The sequence below is a fragment of the Anomaloglossus baeobatrachus genome, chromosome 8 (assembly GCF_048569485.1).
Source record: "Anomaloglossus baeobatrachus isolate aAnoBae1 chromosome 8, aAnoBae1.hap1, whole genome shotgun sequence".
Taxonomy (NCBI): Eukaryota; Metazoa; Chordata; class Amphibia; order Anura; family Aromobatidae; genus Anomaloglossus; species Anomaloglossus baeobatrachus.
Genome location: NC_134360.1, coordinates 149,735,388 through 149,756,570, shown reverse-complemented (window position 1 = coordinate 149,756,570; position 21,183 = coordinate 149,735,388). Strand labels below are relative to the sequence as shown.

General features: G+C 45.7%; 1 protein-coding gene across 1 annotated transcript in view; it reads right to left on the bottom strand.

Annotated features, from left to right (window-relative positions):
* CFH (complement factor H) overlaps positions 1–21,183 on the bottom strand; it is a 1,163,637-nt gene that overhangs the window by 1,057,210 nt on the left and 85,244 nt on the right. The window contains exon 4 of the mRNA XM_075322035.1: positions 14,254–14,330. Coding sequence (XP_075178150.1) covers positions 14,254–14,330 — 77 coding nt within the window. The remainder of the gene's footprint in view (positions 1–14,253; positions 14,331–21,183) is intronic.

The window sequence follows — 21,183 nt, the reverse complement described above, 5'->3', positions numbered from 1 at the left end:
TTTCAGCGTATAGTGTGAGGGGACTGTGCGTTCAGATCACTGCTGCTGGGATAATGGCGATCGCCATTTTTTTTTTTCTTTTCTTCCTTCCCTAAGCGCGCGTGTAGTGGGGCGGGCCAGCATGTCAGCCAATCCCAGACACACACACACAGCTAAGTGGACTTTTTGCCAGACAAGCAAGGGCATGTGTCATAAGATGTCCATGTCACGTGTCCCTTCATTATAAAAACGGGTATCTGCCCGTCTGGATGCCATTATCTGCCTTCTGCATCTGGGTGTCAGTCACCATTGGCGCAGCTCCTGTCGCCGATCCTGCTGTGTACGCTCTACACACAGTGCTATACAGAATAGGGATAAAAGTTTCTTTCAGCCCCTTTAAGGGTCAATTACAGCAGGCTCAGAGCCATAGGTGACAGTCAGGTCCGTGGAAACAGATTTTAACAGCTACAGATAACAGCGTCTGTGTAGCTAAGCTCAGGGACTTCCTTGCTGCATTTCAACTTTAGGAGGGATAGAAAGTGAGGCTTCCTTTCCTCTACACTGACCCCCACCCCGGACACTGTACTCTCCTGCCCTTTTTAGCAAAGCCATTTTAATTGCAGAGTGCTGCCAGTTAGTGACATCCAAAGAATGGCTGCTGTCCTCCATTATTGTGGCAATTGTGCCAAACAAGTCCCACCACCTCTGCATTCTCCCCTCCTGCACATTTTTGCAAAGCCATTTTAATTTAAAAGACTGCTGCCGGTTAGTGGCATCCAAAAAGTGTCTGTTGGACTTCATTAGTGTCCCACTGGTGCCAAGCAATTTGCAGCACCACTGCATTGCACCCTCAAGCTCATTGTTACTAAGCCATTATAATAGCAAACACTGAGGAAACTTAGTGGCATCGAAAAAGTGGCTGTTAGACTTCATTAGTGTCCCACTGGTGCCAAGCAATTTGCAGCACCTCTGCATTGCACCGTCAAACTCATTTTTACTAAGCTATTATAATAGCAAACACTGAGGAAACTTAGTGGCATCCAAAAAGTGGCTGTTGGACTTCATTAGTGTCCCACTGGTGCCAAGCAATTTGCAGCACCTCTGCATTGCACCCTCAAGCTCATTGTTACTAAGCCATTATAATAGCAAACACTGAGGAAACTTAGTGGCATCGAAAAAGTGGCTGTTAGACTTCATTAGTGTCCCACTGGTGCCAAGCAATTTGCAGCACCTCTGCATTGCACCGTCAAACTCATTTTTACTAAGCTATTATAATAGCAAACACTGAGGAAACTTAGTGGCATCCAAAAAGTGGCTGTTGGACTTCATTAGTGTCCCACTGGTGCCAAGCAATTTGCAGCACCTCTGCATTGCACCCTCAAGCTCATTGTTACTAAGCCATTATAATAGCAAACACTGAGGGAAACTTAGTGGCATCCAAAAAGTGGCTGTTGGACGTCATTAATGTCCCACTGGTGCCAAGCAATTTACAGTACCTCTGCATTGCACCCTCAAGCTCATTGTTACTAAGCCATTATAATAGCAAACACTGAGGAAACTTAGTGGCATCCAAAAAGTGTCTGTTGGACTTCATTAGTGTCCCACTGGTGCCAAGCAATTTGCAGCACCTCTGCATTGCACTCTCAAGCTCATTGTTACTAAGCCATTATAATAGCAAACACTGAGGAAACTTAGTGGCATCCAAAAAGTGGCTGTTGGACTTCATTTTTGTCCAACTGGTGCCAAGCAATTTGCAGTACCTCTGCATTGCACCCTCAAGCTCATTGTTACTAATCCATTCTAATAGAAAACACTGAGGAAACTTAGTGGCATCCAAAAAGTGGCCGTTGGACTTCATTAGTGTCCCACTGGTGCCAAGCAATTTACAGCACCTCTGCATTGCACCCTCAAGCTCATTGTTACTAAACCTTTATAATAGCAATCACTGAGGAAACTTAGTGGCATCCAAAAAGTGGCTGTTGGACTTCATTTTTGTCCCACTGGTGCCAAGCAATTTCCAGTACCTCTGCATTGCACCCTCAAGCTCATTGTTACTAAGCCATTATAATAGCAAACACTGAGGAAACTTAGTGGCATCCTAAAAGTGGCTGTTGGACTTCATTTTTGTCCCACTGGTGCTAAGCAAATTGCAGTACCTCTGCATTGCACCGTCAAACTCATTTTTACTAAGCTATTAGAATTGCAAACTATGCTGCCAGTTTAAGGGCAATAGTTGCATTGTCAGGGATAGTTATTGTTGTTTTTTCTGCTGTCAATAAAGATAGACCACCGCCGCAATCTACACCACCTCTCAATTTTTACTACCACATTTTAAGTGCACAATTTTATCGCAATCAAAATGAGTGGCAAAATGACAGATGCTGGTGGAAAGGGGAAGAGGTGTGTTGGAAAAGGAAAAAAAGGGTTTGTCCATGGGGAAGGTGGCAAAGCTCCATTAACATCTGCTGAAGATAGGCCATCTTCCAGCAAAAGTAAGATGTCTACTACTTACCGTGGACAATCCGATGTGCTCCCTTTTTTACGGACATAAACAATTGGAACAAAGGTAGATGATGGCCAAAAAAAGAAAATGCTTGAATGGATCTCAAGTGGTCCAACAAGTGCCCTCTCCGCCACCTCAACTACCGCATCAAAAAAACACCAGTCCTCTGAGTTGTCATCCCAATCACACTTGCTTTCTCACAGCTCTCAAGTTTCCATGCCCCTGAACAGTATGGTGGAACAGAGATGGCTGATTCTGCAGAGCTGTTCAGTCACACTATATCCTGGGAATCAGAGGTCTGCTCCCAAGCTACAGTGAGTACAGACCAGGAAATGGTCTGCAGTGATGCCCAGAACCTTTGTGACTCAGATTCAGGCCGTGAGGACCAAGTTTCTGAGCATAATGTTGACTCTTATGCACAAACTGTTACACCTGTTGTTATAGACAATGAGGAACATACTGATGATGATGAGACGCAGATACCAGATTGGGAGGACAACTTAAATATTCGGTCAGGGCAGGAAGAGGCTCGGTCTGAGGGTGAGGGGAGTGCAAACATAACAATTGATGAGGAAGTTCTAGATACCATCTACTGTCAACCCACAGTCAGGCACTCGAGGAGGTCAACAGAGGCGAAGGAGGAGGATGCAACTGACGACGAAGTTACCTTGCGCCTTCCTGGACAGGGGAGGAGTACTGGTAGCACGTCTACAACTTCATCCTCAGCCACCACTCTGCCTCTGAGCAGTAGTCGGGGTGGCTCAGCAGGTCGCATGCCCTCTAAGCCTTGCCTAGCCTGGTCCTTTTTTGACCTTGCAAAGGATCGCCCAAATCATGTGATCTGTAAAATTTGTTGGGAATCTGTTAGTAGAGGCAAAAACCTAAGCAGTTTGACAACTTCTTCCATGAATTGTCACATGACTAAATATCATATTTCCCAGTGAGAAGCTCACCATGCTGCAATGCGGCCTAGCGGAGCGGACCATCCACCGCCTGCCCCTTCAAGTGTATCTGCGCGCTCTTCCTCTTCTAGGACCTTGGGGACAGCTGTCACACCTGGTTTTCCACGCACAACTTCCACCACTGTAACCGCAACAGGCAGTTTGCTTGGTAGGTCGTCAGTTGGTTTGGAAGGGAAAACAAGTGCGTGTGTACAGCTCTCTCAGACATCGATAGCACCAACGTTGGATAAAGGCAACATCATGTCTACGCCTTCACTTTCCTCACAAAACTGCATTTTTCCAGGGACACCCTACTCACCACCGTCTACACACAGCAGCCAGATCTCTGCCCCTCAGATGTGGACAAATAAAAGGCCATTTCCTGTGACCCATGACAAAGCTAAGAGGTTGACTTTATCCCTCTGTAAGCTCTTGGCTACCGAAATGCTGCCTTTCCGCCTGGTGGACACACATGATTTTAGAGACATTATGTCTGTTGCTTTGCCCCAGTACTAGATGCCCAGTCGCCACTACTGCTCTAAGAAAGGTGTGCCTGCGCTACACCAGCATGTCGCACACAACATCACCACCTCCTTGAGAAACTCTGTGTGTGAACGGGTGCATTTCACCACCGATACTTGGACCAGTAGCATGGACAGGGACGTTACATGTCGCTGACATGGCACTGGGTAACTATGGTGATACATGGTGAAGGGTCTGCTGCACAAGTCTTGCCGTCCCCACGACTTGTGTGTCAATCCTCTCTGTCCAAGTTCCGCCACTGCTTCTGCCTCCTCCACCTCATCTGGGTCCTCCACCTCCGGCCAAAGCCTGCCTGGTCAGGCCACCAGCATTGCAACTGTGCAGAAGGAATCATGCACCCCTCATTACTATGCTGGCAGCAGAGCGCAACGGCATCAGGTGGTCTTTATCTTGAAATGTCTTGGAAATAAGAGTCACACAGCTGCTGAGTTGTGGGCAGCTCTGGAGACTGAGTTTGGTAAATGGTTGTCTCCACTCAACCTGCAGCCTGGTAAGGCCATGTGCGACAATGCTGCAAACCTGGGTGCGGCCCTTCGCCTGGGCAAGGTGACACACGTGCCTTGTATGGCTCATGCTTGTTGTCCAGCAATTTTTAACACACTATCCAGGCCTAGATGGCCTTCTGACCAGGGCACGAAAACTGTCTGCTAACTTTCGCCGTTCAACCACCGCAGCTGAGCGACTTGCATCGCTCCAGAAGTTTTTCGGCCTGCCGGTTCATCGCCTGAAATGCGATGTGCTGACACGCTGGAATTTGACTCTCTACATGTTACAGCGACTGTGGCAGCACCATCGAGCCCTGATGCAATAAGTCATGACATATAGCCTGGGCCAACGAGATGCAGAGGTGGGGCAGATCACCCTGATGGAGTGGTCTCAGATCAAGGACCTATGCACCCTTCTGCACAGTTTCGACATGGCGACGAATATGTTTAGCGCTGACAATGCCATTATCAGCATGACAATTCCAGTCATTTACATGCTGGAGCACACGCTAAACACTATTCGGAGTCAGGGGGTGGGACAACAGGAAGGGGAGGAACTACAGGAGGATTCATATGCGCAAGAGACAACAACATCACCAAGGTCCAGACGTTCATCATCACCAAGGCGGCAGGCATGGGACCATGGGGGACAGGGATCAACAAGGGCACATGGTAGCAGGTGAAATGTTGAGGAAGGTGCAGGAGAACATGAAGAAATGGAGGACGAACTCTCCATGGACATGGAAGACTCAGCAGATGAGGGAGACCTTGGTCAAATTTCAGTTGAAAGAGGTTGGGGGGAGATGTAAGAGGAAGAAAGAATGGTTAGCACTAGAGATAATCGAACCGGTCGCGGTTCGGCTCGAGGTCGGTTCGTCGAACGGAGGTCCCGTTCGAGTTCGGTTCGTCGAACGTCGACGAACCGAACTCGAACTGCATAGGAAACAATGGCAGGCAATCACAAACACATAAAAACACCTAGAAAACACCCTCGAAGGTGTACAAAAGGTGACAAACAACTCACAACACAACACAAACACATGGGAAAGTGACAAGAACAAATTCTCATGTGAAAACAAAACAGCGTTACGAGGAAAAAGAGGATGAGACACAGATATAGGCATGGCATGCCCTTCTAAAATCATGTAAAACACCGCAAGGTGACTCCAAGCGGAGTCTCCCTTTTTTCCAAAAATTGGGCCACACAGACACCTTATCAGTGGCAGCACTTGTGCCCTAGTTGCAAACAGGATGTTTTGATTTGCATCAAGCACATTCAAAAATACGCCATACTTAACCGTCCCCAGGATGACACCGGGGTAGGTAGCAAAGTCTTTCCTGATCCCAGCTCTGTTCATCTTGGATCATTTTTAAAAAACACAGCAAGCAAGGGTTACTCCAAGCGGATTCTCCCTTTTTTTCCAAAAATTGGGCCCCACACACACCCACCCATTCAGTGGCAGCAGTTGTGCCCCAGTTGTACACTTCACAGCTAGATTTGCATCAAGCACATTAAAAAATACGCCATAATTAACCGTCCCCAGCATGACACCGGGGTAGGTAGATAAAGTCTTTCCTGATCCCAGCTCTGTTCATCTTGGATCATTTTTAAAAAACACAGCAAGCAAGGGTTACTCCAAGCGGAGTCTCCCTTTTTTTCCAAAAATTGGGCCCCACACACACCCACCCATTCAGTGGCAGCACTTGTGCCCTAGTTGTACACTTCACAGCTAGATTTGCATCAAGCACATTCAAAAATACGCTATTCTTAACCGTCCCCAGGATGACACCGGGGTAGGTAGCAAAGTCTTTCCTGATCCCAGCTCTGTTCATCTTGGATCATTTTTAAAAAACACAGCACGCAAGGGTTACTCCAAGCGGAGTCTCCCTTTTTTCAAAAAATTGGGCCACACAGACACCTTATCAGTGGCAGCACTTGTGCCCTAGTTGCAAACAGGATGTTTTGATTTGCATCAAGCACATTCCAAATCCACAAGCATTTACTCTCCCCAGGATGACACAGGGGTAGTAAATTCCTGGTGGATCCATGACTTGTTCATTTTGATGAACGTTAGTCTGTCCACATTGTCACTGGACAGACGCGTGCGCTTATCTGTCAGCACACACCCAGCAGCACTGAAGACACGTTCAGAGACAACGCTGGCAGCTGGACACGACAAAATCTCCAAGGCGTAACTGAAGAGCTCTGGCCATTTTTCTAGATTTGAAGCCCAAAAGGAGCAAGGCTCCATTTGCAAAGTCATGGCATTGATGTTCATTTGGAGATACTCCTGTATCATCCTCTCCAGCCGTTGACTATGTGTCAGACTTGTTGTCTCTGGTGGCCTTGCAAAGGAGGGTCTAAAAAAATTATGAAAAGATTCCATAAAATTGCTGTTACCAGCACCAGATACAGTCCTACTGGTACGGGTAGACTGTTGAAGATGACGAGACCGTCCCATGTTTGTCAAGTTACAACTGGGAGAATCACTTCCTGCACCTGCACGGTTGTTTGGTGGAAAAGCCGAGCTAAGATCGAGTAACAGATTCTGCTGATACTCCTGCATACGTGCGTCCCTTTCTATGGCTGGAATTATGTCACAAAATTTGGACTTGTACCGGGGATCTAATAGTGTGGCAATCCAGTAGTCATCATCACTTCTAATTTTGACAATACGAGGGTCATGTTGGAGGTAGTGCAACAAGAAGGCACTCATGTGTCTTGCGCAGCCATGCGGACCAAGTCCACGCTGTGTTTGTGGCATAGAGGTGCTAACCGTTCTTTCTTTTTCTGACATCTCCCCCCAACCTCTTTCAACTGAAATTTGACCAAGGTCTCCCTCATCTGCTGAGTCTTCTATGTCCATGGACAGTTCGTCCTCCATTTCTTCATGTTCTCCTGCACCTTCCTCAACATTTTGCCTGCTACTATGCGCCCTTGTTGATCCCTGTCCCCCATGGTCCCATGCCTGCTGCGTTGGTGATGATGAACGTCTGGACCTTGGTGATGTTGTTGTCCCTTGCGCATATGAATCCTCCTGTAGTTCCTCCCCTTCCTGTTGTCCCAACCCCTGAGTCCGAATAGTGTTTAGCGTGTGCTGCAGCATGTAAATGACTGGAATTGTCATGCTGATAATGGCATTTCAGCGCTAAACATATTCGTCGCCATGTCGAAACTCTGCAGAAGGGTGCATAGGTCCTTGATCTGAGACCACTCCATCAGGGTGATCTGCCCCACCTCTGCATCTCGTTGGCCCAGGCTATACGTCATGACATATTGCACCAGGGCTCGGCGGTGCTGCCACAGTCGCTGTAACATGTGGAGAGTCGAATTCCAGCGTGACACATCGCATTTCAGGCGATGATCCGGCAGGCTGAAAGACTTCTGGAGAGATGCAAGTCGCTCAGCTGCGGCGGTTGAACGGCGGAAGTGAGCAGACAGTTTTCGTGCCCTGGTCAGAAGGCCATCTAGGCCGGGATAGTGTGTTAAGAATTGCTGGACGACAAGGTTCAACACGTGAGCCATACAAGGCACGTGTGTCACCTTGCCCAGGCGAAGGGCCGCACCCAGGTTTGCAGCATTGTCGCACACGGCCTTACCAGGCTGCAGGTTGAGTGGAGACAACCATTTATTAAACTCTGACCGCAGAGCTGACCACAACTCCTCAGCTGTGTGACTCCTATTCCCAAGACATGTCAAGCTAAAGACCACCTGATGCCGTTGCGCTCTGCTGCCAGCATAGTAATGAGGGGTGCGTGATTCCTTCTGCGCAGTGAGAACACTGGTGGCCTGACCAGGCAGGCTTGGGGCGGAGGTGGAGGACTCAGATGAGGTGGAGGAGGCAGAAGCAGTGGCGGAACTTGGACAGACAGAGGATTGACACACAAGTCGTGGGGACGGCAAGACTTGTGCAGCAGACCCTTCACCATCTATCACCATAGTTACCCAGTGCCCAGTCAGCGACATGTAACGTCCCTGTCCATGCTTACTGGTCCAAGTATCGGTGGTGAAATGCACCCGTTCACACACAGAGTTTCTCAAGGAAGCGGTGATGTTGTGTGCGACATGCTGGTGTAGCGCGGGCACACCTTTCTTAGAGAAGTAGTGGCGACTAGGCATCTGGTACTGGGGCACAGCGACAGACATAAGGTCTCTAAAATCCTGTGTGTCCACTAGGCGGAAAGGCAGCATTTCAGTAGCCAAGAGCTTACAGAGGGATAGAGTCAACCTCTTAGCTTTGTCATGGGTCGCAGGAAATGGCCTTTTATTTGACCACATCTGAGGGACAGAGATCTGGCTGCTGTGTGTAGACGGTGTTGAGTAGGGTGTCCCTGGAAAAATGCAGGTTTGTGAGACAAGTGCAGGCGGAGACATGATGTTGCCTTCATCCAACGTTGGTTCTATCGATGTCTGAGAGAGCTGTACACACTCACTTGTTTCCCCTTCCAAACCAACTGACGACCTACCAAGCAAAGTGCCTGTTGCGGTTACAGTGGTGGAAGTTGTGCGTGGAAAACCAGGTGTGACAGCTGTCCCCACAGTCCTAGAAGATGAAGAGCGCGCGGATGCACTGGAAGGGGCAGGCCGTGGATGGTTCGCTCCGCTAGGCCGCATTGCAGCACAGTGAGCTTCCCACCGGGACCTATGATATTTATTCATGTGACGATTCATGGAAGAAGTTGTCAAACTGCTGAGGTTTTGACCTATACTAACAGACTCACGACAAATTTTACACATCACATAATTTCGGCGATCTTTTTCTATGTCAAAAAAGGACCAGGCTAGGCAAGGCTTAGAGGGCATGCGACCTGCTGAGCCCCCCCGACTAGTGCTCAGAGGCAGAGTGGTGGCTGAGGATGCAGTTGTAGACGTGCTACCAGTGCTCCGACTCTGTCCAGGAAGGCGCAAGGTAACTTCGTCGTCGGTTACATCCTCCTCAACCGCCTCTGTTGACCTCCTCGAGTGCCTGACTGGGGGTTGACAGTAGGTGGGATCTAGAACTTCATCATCAATTGTTGTGTTTGCACTCCCCTTCCCCTCAGACCGAGCCTCTTCTTGCCCTGACCGAATATTTAAGTTGTCATCCCAATCAGGTATCTGCGTCTCATCATCATCAGTATGTTCCTCATTGTCTATATCCACAGGTGTTACAGTTTGTGACAAAGGGTCAACATTATGCTCAGAAACTTGGTCCTCACGGCCTGAATCAGAGTCACAAAGGTTCTGGGCATCACTGCAGACCATTTCCTGGTCTGTACTCACTGGAGCTTGGGAGCAGACCTCTGATTCCCAGGCTATAGTGTGACTGAACAGCTCTGCAGACTCAGCCATCTCAGTTCCACCATACTGTGCAGGGCTGATGGAGACTTCAGAGCTGGGAGAAAGCAAGTTTGATTGGGATGACAACTCAGAGGACTGGTGTTTTTTGGATGCGGTACTTGAGGTGGCTGAGAGGGCACTTGTTGGACCCCTTGAGATCCATTCAAGCATTTTCCTTTTTTGGCCATCATCTACCTTTGTTCCTGTTGTTCGTGTCCGTAAAAAAGGGAGCACATCGGATTGTCCACGGTAAGTAGTAGACATCTTACTTTTGCTGGTAGATGGTCTATCTTCAGCAGATGATAATGGAGCTTTGCCACCTTCCCCACAGACAAACCCTTTTTTTCCTTTTCCAGCACACCTCTTCCCCTTTCCACCAGCATCTGTCATTTTGCCACTCATGTTGATTGCGACAAGATTGTGCACTGAAAATGTGGTAGTAAAAATTGAGAGGTGGTGTAGATTGCAGCGGTGGTCTAGCTTTATTAACAGCAGAATAATAAAGGATAAATATCCCTGATAATGCAACTACGGCCCTTAAACTGGCAGCATAAATTGCTAGTATAATGGCTTAGTTATAATGAGTTGGAGTGTGCAATGCAGGCAGAGGTGCTGCAAATATCTGTGCACTAGTGGGAATATACAGAAGTCCAATAGCCACGTTTAGGATGACACTAGGTACACTCAGTGTTTGCTAGTATAATGGCTTAGTTATAATGAGTTGGAGTGTGCAATGCAGGCAGACGTGCTGCAAATATCTGTGCACTAGTGGGACTATACAGAAGTCCAATAGCCACGTTTAGGATGACACTAGGTACACTCAGTGTTTGCTAGTATAATGGCTTAGTTATAATGAGTTGGAGTGTGCAATGCAGGCAGACGTGCTGCAAATATCTGTGCACTACTGGGACTATACAGAAGTCCAACAGCCACGTTTAGGATGACACTAGGTACACTCAGTGTTTGCTAGTATAATGGCTTAGTTATAATGAGTTGGAGTGTGCAATGCAGGCAGAGGTGCTGCAAATATCTGTGCACTACTGGGACTATACAGAAGTCCAACAGCCACGTTTAGGATGCCACTAGGTACACTCAGTGTTTGCTAGTATAATGGCTTAGTGACTATCAGTTTGATTGTGCAATGCAGGCAGACGTGCTGCAAATATCTGTGCACTACTGGGACTATACAGAAGTCCAATAGCCACGTATAGGATGCCACTAGGTACACTCAGTGTTTGCTAGTATAATGGCTTAGTTATAATGAGTTGGAGTGTGCAGAGGACAGGAGGGTACAGTGCCAGGGTTGTGGGGCTCTGGGTAGAGGAATGGAAGCCTGCCTTTCTATTCCCTCCTAATGGGGAAATGCAGCAAGGAAATCCCTGACCTTAGCTACACAGACACTGTCTCTGTTTTCAGGACCTGTCACCTATGGCTCTGACCCTGCCGGTACGAGCCCTTAAAAGGACTGATAGTAAGTGCTATCCCTAAGCTGTCCAGCACTGTGTATGGAGCGCATACAGCAGTATCGGCGATAGGACTCAGGACGGAGCTGCGCCAGTGATGTCTGACACCAAGGACGCAGAAAAGATAATGGCGTCCGGACGGGCAGATACTCGTTTTTATAATGCAGGGACATGTGACATTGACATCCTATCACACATGCCGTTGCTTCTCTGGCTAAAAGTCCACTTAGCTGTGTGTGTGTCTGAGATTGGCTGACATGCTGGCCCTCCCCACTACACGCGCGCGCTTAGGGAAGGAAGACAAGGAAAAAAAAAAAAAAATGGCGATCGCCATTATCCATACAGCAGTGATCTGAAGGCGCTGTTCCCACACACTATACACTGAAATTTCATAATAGTGTGAGTCACAGAGTGACTTACACTATTACAGCAGAAGGCCAGCTGGCAATTAGCTGTTTTTTTGCTGCTAGAACCGTTCTCGAACGTATCTAGAACTATCGAGCTTTTGCAAAAAAGCTCGAGTTCTAGTTCGATCTAGAACAGGCCCCAAAATCACTCGAGCCGCGAACTGGAGAACCACGAACCTAGAATCGCGCTCAACTCTAGTTAGCACCTCTATGCCACAAACACAGCGTGGACTTGGTCCGAATGGCTGCGCAAAACACATGAGCACCTTCTTGCTGCACTACCTCCAACATGACCCTCGTATTGTCAAAATTAGAAGTGATGATGAGTACTGGCTTGCCACACTATTAGATCCCCGGTTCAAGTCCAAATTTTGTGACATAATTCTAGCTATAGAAAGGGACGCACGTATGCAGGAGTATCAGCAAAAGCTGTTACTCGATCTTAACTCGGCTTTTCCACCAAACAACCGTGCAGGTGCATGGAGTGAATCTCCCAGTTGTAACTTGACAAACATGGGACGGTCTCGTCATCTTCAACATAGAGAAATATATACTCCGGCACACAATGTGTGCCGGAGTATATATTTCTCTATATTGTATGATTTTTCTCCAGAGCACCTAAAATTATTGAGTGGTTGAGCCAGGTTCATCTCTATTTATATCGTCATCTTCAACAGTCTACCCGTACTAGCAGCACCGTATCTTGTGCTGGTAATAGCAATTTTATTGAATCTTTTCATAATTTTTTTAGACCCTCCTTTGCAAGGCCACCAGAGACAACAAGTCTGACACATAGTCAACGGCTGGAGACGATGATACAGAAGTATCTCCAAATGAACATCGATGCCATGGCTTTGCAAATGGAGCCTTGCTCATTTTGGGCTTCAAATCTTGAAAAATGGCCAGAGCTCTCCATTTACACCTTGGAGATCTTGTCGTGTCCAGCTGCCAGCGTTGTCTCTGAACATGTCTTCAGTGCTAATGGGTGTGTGCTGACAGATAAGCGCACGCGTCTGTCCAGTGACAATGTGGACAGACTAACGTTCATCAAAATGAACAAGTCATGGATCCACCAGGAATTTACTACCCCTGTGTCATCCTGGGGAGAGTAAATGCTTGTGGATTTGGAATGTGCTTGATGCAAATCAAAACATCCTGTTTGCAACTAGGGCACAAGTGCTGCCACTGATAAGGTGTCTGTGTGGCCCAATTTTTTGAAAAAAAAGGGAGACTCTGCTTGGAGTAACCCTTGCTGTGTTTTTTAAAAGGAGCCAAGATGAACAAGTCATGGTTCAGCAAAGACTTTGCTACCTACCCCGGTGTCATCCTGGGGACGGTTAAGGATGGCGTATTTTTGAATGTGCTTGATGCAAATCTACCTGTAAAGTGTACAACTGGGGCACAAGTGCTGCCACTGAAGGGGTGTCTGTGTGGCCCAATTTTTGGAAAAAAGGGAGACTCTGCTTGGAGTAACCCTTGCTGTGTTTTTTAAAAGGAGCCAAGATGAACAGATCTGGGATCAGGAAAGACTTTGCTACCTACCCCGGTGTCATCCTGGCGACGGTTAAGGATGGCGTATTTTTGAAAGTTCTTGATGCAAATCTAGCTGTGAAGTGTACAACTGGGGCACAACTGCTGCCACTGAAGGGTGGGTGTGTGTGGCCCAATTTTTGGAAAAAAGGGAGACTCCGCTTGGAGTCACCTTGCGGTGTTTTACATGATTTTAGAAGGGCATGCCATGCTTATATCTGTGTCACGTCCTCTTTTTCCTCGTAACGCTGTTTTGTTTTCGCATGAGAATTTGTTCTTGTCACTTTCCCATGTGTTTGTGTTGTGAGTTTTTTTTTCACCTTTTGGATACCTTTAAGAGTGTTTTCTAGGTGTTTTTATGTGTTTGTGATTGCCTCCTATTGTTTCCTATGGTTTCGAGTGGTTCGCCGAACCGGTTCGCCGAACCGAACTCGAATCAGACCTCGGTTTGGCGAACCGAGCTCGAGCCGAACCGCAACCGGTTCGCTCATCTCTACTGATAACTAAACCAAAATCCCGTGATTGTGTTGTGGGATATAGGTGATTGTAGTCAGTGCACAAGCACAGCAGCAATCTAGCCATTGTGATTGATTGATACAAATTGCAGTCATTGGAGGCAGCAAAGGAATTAAAAGTCAATTGCATATTGTTTTGCAGCCTGAATTATTATACACAGTACTGCTATAGTAATTTTTACATTTGGTGAATACAGTGTGCTCTCTGAATGGTCCGTAGATAATATTTTATAATAAATAAAATGTATTAAAATGCTACACCTCTATTTAACCTATTTATGATACTGCACTTAGGTACCTTACACAGCATTGAATAGAAAATTACAAGCGTTAGTGAAGGAGCTGTCCTATTTTGTGCATACCGGTACCTACTATATAACACTCACAAAAAGCTGAAAAACAGCTAATCCTTATCACACTGGATCTGAGTGGTTTTTTTTAACTAAATATTTAGAAATCAGTGAACATTCTACACATCTACTGACTTTTCCGAACTGCTTGAAAGACTATTTTGTACAATATATTTTGCACTTTTACATATCATTTAAGCAATGGCTCTCACTTTACCTTCACAGTGAGGAGGGTAATTGCTCCAGCCAGTAGCCGTACACTGTCGACTTTTTTCTTTGCTCGCCAGGCGGTACCTAAAAGTCAAATTGCTTACAGTTAACTATACATTGAAATGTAGGGTTACTTGCTGTGGAAAAAATAATATCGATTGTATATTATTTTGAGTTTAAAAATGGATAAAAAATTAAAAGTTCGCACAATTAACACTGTCAAGTTCACTGTTGCTTTACTTAAATGGAACCAATTACCAGGATTTTTGTATATAACCTAAAGCCAGTGCTATACTGGCACTATCAGGCTAATTCTATACATACATTTATTGGTCACCTCGGATATTTAGGTTCTGAAATCCAAGAATTGTAAGGTTTATAAAATCATCAGCTTCTTGAGTGACAGCAGCTGAGGATCAGATAATATCTGGGGGGTATTCATAGTTATCCCCTCCTCCTGTTAGAATTAGTATAAGTATTATACAATCGATTTACTTTTTCACTTGCGGGACCTTTGCTGAGGTCATATCCATGTGACCAGAAAGGGCGGGGCCTCAGCCAACAAAGCTGATACCAGGAAGCAACATGCTTCTGTTGGCTGAGGCCCCACATTTTCTGGTCACATGGGTATGACCTCAGCACAGGTCCTGCAAGTAAAAAAATAAATCGATTGTGTAATACTTATACTAATTCTAACAGGGGGAAGGGATAACTATGTATACTTCCCCAGATATTATCTGATCCTCAGCTGCTGTCACTCAAGAAGCTGATGATTTTATAAACTTTACTTTCTTGTATTTCAAAACCTACACATCCTAGCTGACAACTAAATGTATGTAAAATTAGCCTGATAGTGCCAGTATAGCACTTGCTTTAGCTTATATAGAAAAATTCTGATGATTGGTTCTCTTTAATATCCAGTTATTGCTTTTTTCTTTTGATCAGTAGCTGATGTACATCTGACATCAGTCATCATGGACGACTGCAGTCTGTAGCCTGAAGAGGGCAAGTTAGTGCTCTGAAGTGAAGAGATTGCTGATCTGCACAGGCACGTGTTTTCTTGGACAGTGCCTGACATTAGATATACATCAGAAATTGATCAAGAGAGAGAAGGAGGTGCTAAGAATGTCAAAGGGTGTTTATCAGCAGGTTTTGTGATATATAATCTGACAGCAGCATGAGGTAGGGATAGAGACCCTGATTCTAGTGGTGCGTCACTTAGTTTACTGGGTGCAGATGATATGATAGAATCACAGTTTTATTTGCTGCAGATTTAGCAGAGCTTACTTGGTGTGCTGGATATAATCCCACACATACTCCAGTTTTACGTGTACATTGTGTATTAACAGAAATCTCCACAACCTTTTTTAGGGTAATGACTACGAGCACCAACTTATTTCCCCAAAATCGGAATTAAAAACTTGTAATTCACCAGGAGAAATTATTAACATGAGTCAATACACTTTTGTCGTCCTAGTTGCAGTTCTAAACGCATCCTCTGGCAGAAATTGCTTTTGCCAAAGTTGGTTTTGACCACAAAATAGCGGTAAATATGCATGCGTTTTTACCGCGTTTTAGCCGCGTTTTACCTGCTTTTCCATTGCGTTTAGACAGATGCGTTTTGAATATAAAGACACAGCTAAATAAAGTTTAAACAGTCAAACACAATGAAAAAAGAGGAAAAAAAGGAACACAATTATTGAAATAATAACGAAAATAGTTATATTTCATATAATTATAGCGGTTTTATACTATTTATCACTAAAGTAGCAATAAACTAATATTTATCGTTATTTTAATTGTCGGACTAGGTGTGTGTGTAAAGCGACATATTATTTCATTATTTTGATGTCAGAAAAGCATACGTTTATGTAGTCCAAAACGCATGTTTTCTGCACCTAAAAAGCATGTAAAACACTGGAATTTTGATGTTGCTTGCTTTTTCAACTTCTCATTGACTTCAATGTTAGCAAAACACAGCCCAAATGGCAAAAACAATTGACATGCTGCTTCTTTGAATGCATGGTTTTTGCCACAAATTATGCAAATTAAACGCAGCGTATGCAAACGCAAAGTGCGAACCAGAATTCCCCATTTTCCATAGACTATTATGAAAAATCAAAACGCATGCCTTTTTGCATGAAAATGCTTCAGTTCAAAACGCTGCAGAAACGCAGGTGAAAACGCAAAGTGCGCACATAGCCTAACGGATCTCATGGACTTGTTAGGAGGAAATGACAGACTGCTAGGGCAGGGCTCCTTTACTAATCTGAAACAGAGAAGCAACAAAATGCCCCCAGCTGGGGAGTGTAATAATATAGATTTAATTCTGCAGTTGGTAGAGGGAAATTTTAGGAACATCGACCCCAGCAAGGGGGTAATAACCCCAAATTTTAACAGATCGGAATGGGAGGCTCTACGGAAACTAGAAAAGAATGGTTACCTGGTTCTGAAACCCTCAGATAAAGGGGGAATATAGGTGTCCTAGACCATGAAAGATGCTCGCAATGTGCTTGTCCATCCTGATTGACCACAAAAATTATGAGATCCTAGAGGGTGATCCCACTGATAGGTTTCAAGAGACCCTTATTGGCATCTTAGATGATGGCTTGGGTGATTGCTTGATTTGGGCAAATGAGCATAAGTTTCTAATTTCTAAACATCCTACGATACCTACTTTGCTTGGTTACCCAATGTGTACCTTGGTTACCAGCGTCCGCAGAAGCCGGCTCCCTGCTCCCTGCACATTCAGATTGTTGCTCTCTCGCTGTCAAACACAGCGATGTGTGCATCACAGCGGGAGAGCAAAGACCAAAAAAATGAATCAGAGCAGTGTGTAACGATCAGCGATTTCACAGCAGGGGCCAAGTCGCTGCATAGTGTCACACACCGCGAGATGGCTGATGAGGTCACTGGTACATCACAAAATCTGTGACTCAGCAGTGATCTCGCTGGCGATCTCGCTATGTGAGAAGTACCCCTAAGAAATTACCACAGAAAATAGGGAATAAATAATGTACAAACCTATAGAGAAAACAAATTAAATGCCATAATACAAAGAATATTTAATCAATAAAATTCAAATCTTTATTAATTACCAAGACATTAAAGTGTAGTTAAAAAGGTGAAAACCATACAGATAGCCACACAGTAATGGCCTAGAGGCAATAATTAAATGCCTATGAACCTAAAAAAAACACTCACAAATATAAATGGAGCAACTCCTACTGTGAAAGTAAGTGTAAAATAAAGTGCTAGTGCACATAGATCACCTGCATAAAGCTCCTCAGTGGAAGCTAGTCAAAGCTAGTTAAATCAATAGCCTAAGGTTACCAGTTAGTTAAAAGCCATGAAGTGTCAAACTAAATAAGAAAAATATTTGAAAATGAGTAATTCACAGCACAATGGCATTAAAAAAAGAGGTATAACCAAATGGATGGTAAAAGTGAGAAAATGACCGCGGGCAGTAATATTACGTCCTAGTGGTCGTAGTGTTACTGCCCGCAGTCTGCTGTCGGAAGCTTGCAGCGATCGGCACACATCTCAGCTGATTGTCACAGCTGAGATGTGTGCCTGCCAGAATCGTTATCTGCTCGTGCCGTTTAACACCTTAAATGCTGCTGTCAATATGTGACAGCACCATTATAACGGCATTGGCGGTAATCATTTACTTACCGGCCGATACCGGAAGTCACGTGACGTGATCAAGTGACTTCCGCTGGTTGTCATGGTAGCACAGGGTCATGTGATGACTCCTGTAGCTCACATGAATTACTTTCGGTTTCACCAGGCCCGGAGCTAAGTGAGGCAGAAAGTGAGCATATCTGCTGTTTACAGCTGTATAGCTGAACGTATTATTCTTTATTTATTGACTACCTTGTCTGTTTAATGGTGGATTTCCATATAACACCTTTTCTTGTGCATGGTAAAAATAAATGTGCACTAGTTCAGGTTCTATTTCTTATATATTCATTAATTATTTATTTTCTTATTTAAGCACTTGGTACTTTATGCATGTTTTCAAGACTGAATTTTAGGAATAAATAATCTATACTATATGAACCTGACCTACTCCATATTATTCTCCATTATTTACATTCTGACTGTAATTTACCGGTATGTATTGACTACCTGTATATCCTATTTCCATTCGCCTCATTTCTAACAGGTGACTAGAGTTGAGTGCGGTTCGTGGTTCGAGGTTCTCCAGTTCGCGGCTCGAGTGATTTTGGGGGCTGTTCTAGATCAAACTAGAACTTGAGCTTTTTCCTAAAGCTCGATAGTTCTAGATACGTTCGAGAACGGTTCCAGCAGCAAAAAGACCAGCTAATTCCTAGCTGGCTTTCCGCTGTAATAGTGTAAGTCACTCTGTGACTCACACTATTATGAAATTTCAGTGTATAGTGTGTGGGAACAGCACATTCAGATCACTGCTGTATGGATAATGGCGATCGCCATTTTTTTTTTTTCCTTGTCTTCCTTCCCTAAGCGCGCGCGTGTAGTGGGGCGGGCCAGCATGTCAGCCAATCCCAGACACACAAACAGCTAAGTGGACTTTTAGCCAGAGAAGCAACAGCATGTGTGATAGGATGTCCATGTCACATGTCCCTGCATTATAAAACCGGACATTTTCCTCCAGCACGCCATTTTCTGCCTTCTGTGTCCTTGTTGTCAGTCATCACTGGCGCAGCTCCTATCGCCGATACTGCTGTGTACGCTCCATACACAGCGCTGTACAGCATAGGGATAGCACTTTCTATCAGTCCTTTTAAGGGCTCATACCGGCAGGGTCAGAGCCATAGGTGACAGGTCCATGAAAACAGAGTTTAACAGCTACACAAGATGACAGCGTCTGTGTAGCTAAGGTCAGGGAGTTCCTCGCTGCATTTCCCCATTAGGAGGGATAGAAATGCAGGCTTCCTTTCCTCTACCCAGAGACCCACAACCCTGCCACTGTACCCTCCTGCCCTTTGCACACTCCAACTCATTGTTACTAAGCCATTATACTAGCAAACACTGAGTGAACTTAGGGTACCTTCACACTTAGCGATGCAGCAGCGATCCGACCAGCGATCTGACCTGGTCAGGATCGCTGCTGCATCGCTACATGGTCGCTGGTGAGCTGTCAAACAGGCAGATCTCACCAGCGACCAGTGAACAGCCCCCAGCCAGCAGCGACGTGCAAGCGACGCTGCGCTTGCACGGAGCCGCCGTCTGGAAGCTGCGGAGACTGGTAACTAAGGTAAACATCGGGTATGGTTACCCGATGTTTACATTAGTTACCAGTGTGAGCAGGGAGCAGGGAGCCGCGCACACTGAGCGCTGGCTCCTTGCTCTCCCCCAGCTACAGTACACATCGGGTTAATTAACCCGATGTGTAATGCAGCTACATGTGCAGAGAGCAGGGAGCCGCGCACACTGCTTAGCGCTGGCTCCTTGCTCTCCTAGCTGCTGTACACATCGGGTTAATTAACCCGATGTGTACAGCAGCTACATGTGCAGAGAGCCGGAGCCGGCAGCACAGGCAGCGTGAGAGCTGCAGAGGCTGGTAACTAAGGTAAATATCGGGTAACCACCTTGGTCACCCGATGTTTATCTTGGATACAGCTTACCTCAGCTGTCAGACGCCGGCTCCTGCTCCCTGCTCGCTTCATTTGGCGCTCTCTTGCTGTCACACACAGCGATCTGTGTGTCACAGCAGGAGAGCGGCTTTGAAGAAAACGAACCAGGGCTGTGTGTAACGAGCAGCGATCTCGCAGCAGGGGCCAGATCGCTGCTCATTGTCACACACAGCAAGATCGCTAATGAGGTCACTGCTGCGTCACAAAAAGCGTGACTCAGCAGCGATCTCGGCAGTGAGCTCGCTGTGTGTGAAGCACCCCTTAGTGGCATCCTAAACGTGGCTATTGGACTTCTGTATTGTCCCAGTAGTGCAAAGATATTTGCAGCACGTCTGCCTGCATTGCACACTCAAACTCATTGTTACTAAGCCATTATACTAGCAAACACTGAGTGAACTTAGTGGCATCCTAAACGTGGCTGTTGGACTTCTGTATTGTCCCACTAGTGCAAAGATATTTGCAGCACGTCTGCCTGCATTGCACACTCAAACTCATTGTTACTAAGCCATTATACTAGCAAACACTTAGTGAACTCCATCCTAAAAGTGGCTGTTGGACTTCCATTAGTGCCCCACTGATACCAAGCTATTTCTAGCACCTCTGCATGACACCCTCCTGCTCTGTTTTTAAAAAGCTATAATAATAGCAAAAAATGCTGCCATTTAGTGGCATACAAGAACTGGCTGTTGTATTCCATTATTGTCCCACTGGTGCCAAGCTATTTCTAGCACCTCTGCATGACACCCTCCTGCTCTGTTTTTAATAAGCTATAATAATAGCAAAAAATGCTGCCATTTAGTGGCATACAAGAACTGGCTGTTGTATTCCATTATTGTCCCACTGGTGCCAAGCTATTTCTAGCACCTCTGCATGACACCCTCCTCCTCTGTTTTTAATAAGCTATAATAATAGCAAAAAATGCTGCCATTTAGTGGCATACAAGAAGTGACTGTTGGACTTCCATTAGTGTCCCACTGGTGCAAATCTATTTGCAGCACCTCTGCATGACACCCGCATGCACATTTTGCTACGCTAATTTTATTAACTCAGAAACTCAGGCAATTCCTTGCTGCATTTGTCATTCGGAGGGATAGAAAGTGAGACTTCCTTTACTGTCCTGGTACCCACAGAACACGGCCACTGTACCCACCTGTCCACTTTTGCCACGCTATTTAATTTGCCCAAAGAGCTGACTCTTTTTCTGCCTTCCTAAAATTGTCTGTAATACTAAGTTAGTGTTCCTTTGCTGCCAAGCAAGGTACAACACATGTGCATTCTACACTCCTTTCCATTTCTGGAATGCAATTATTAAACGC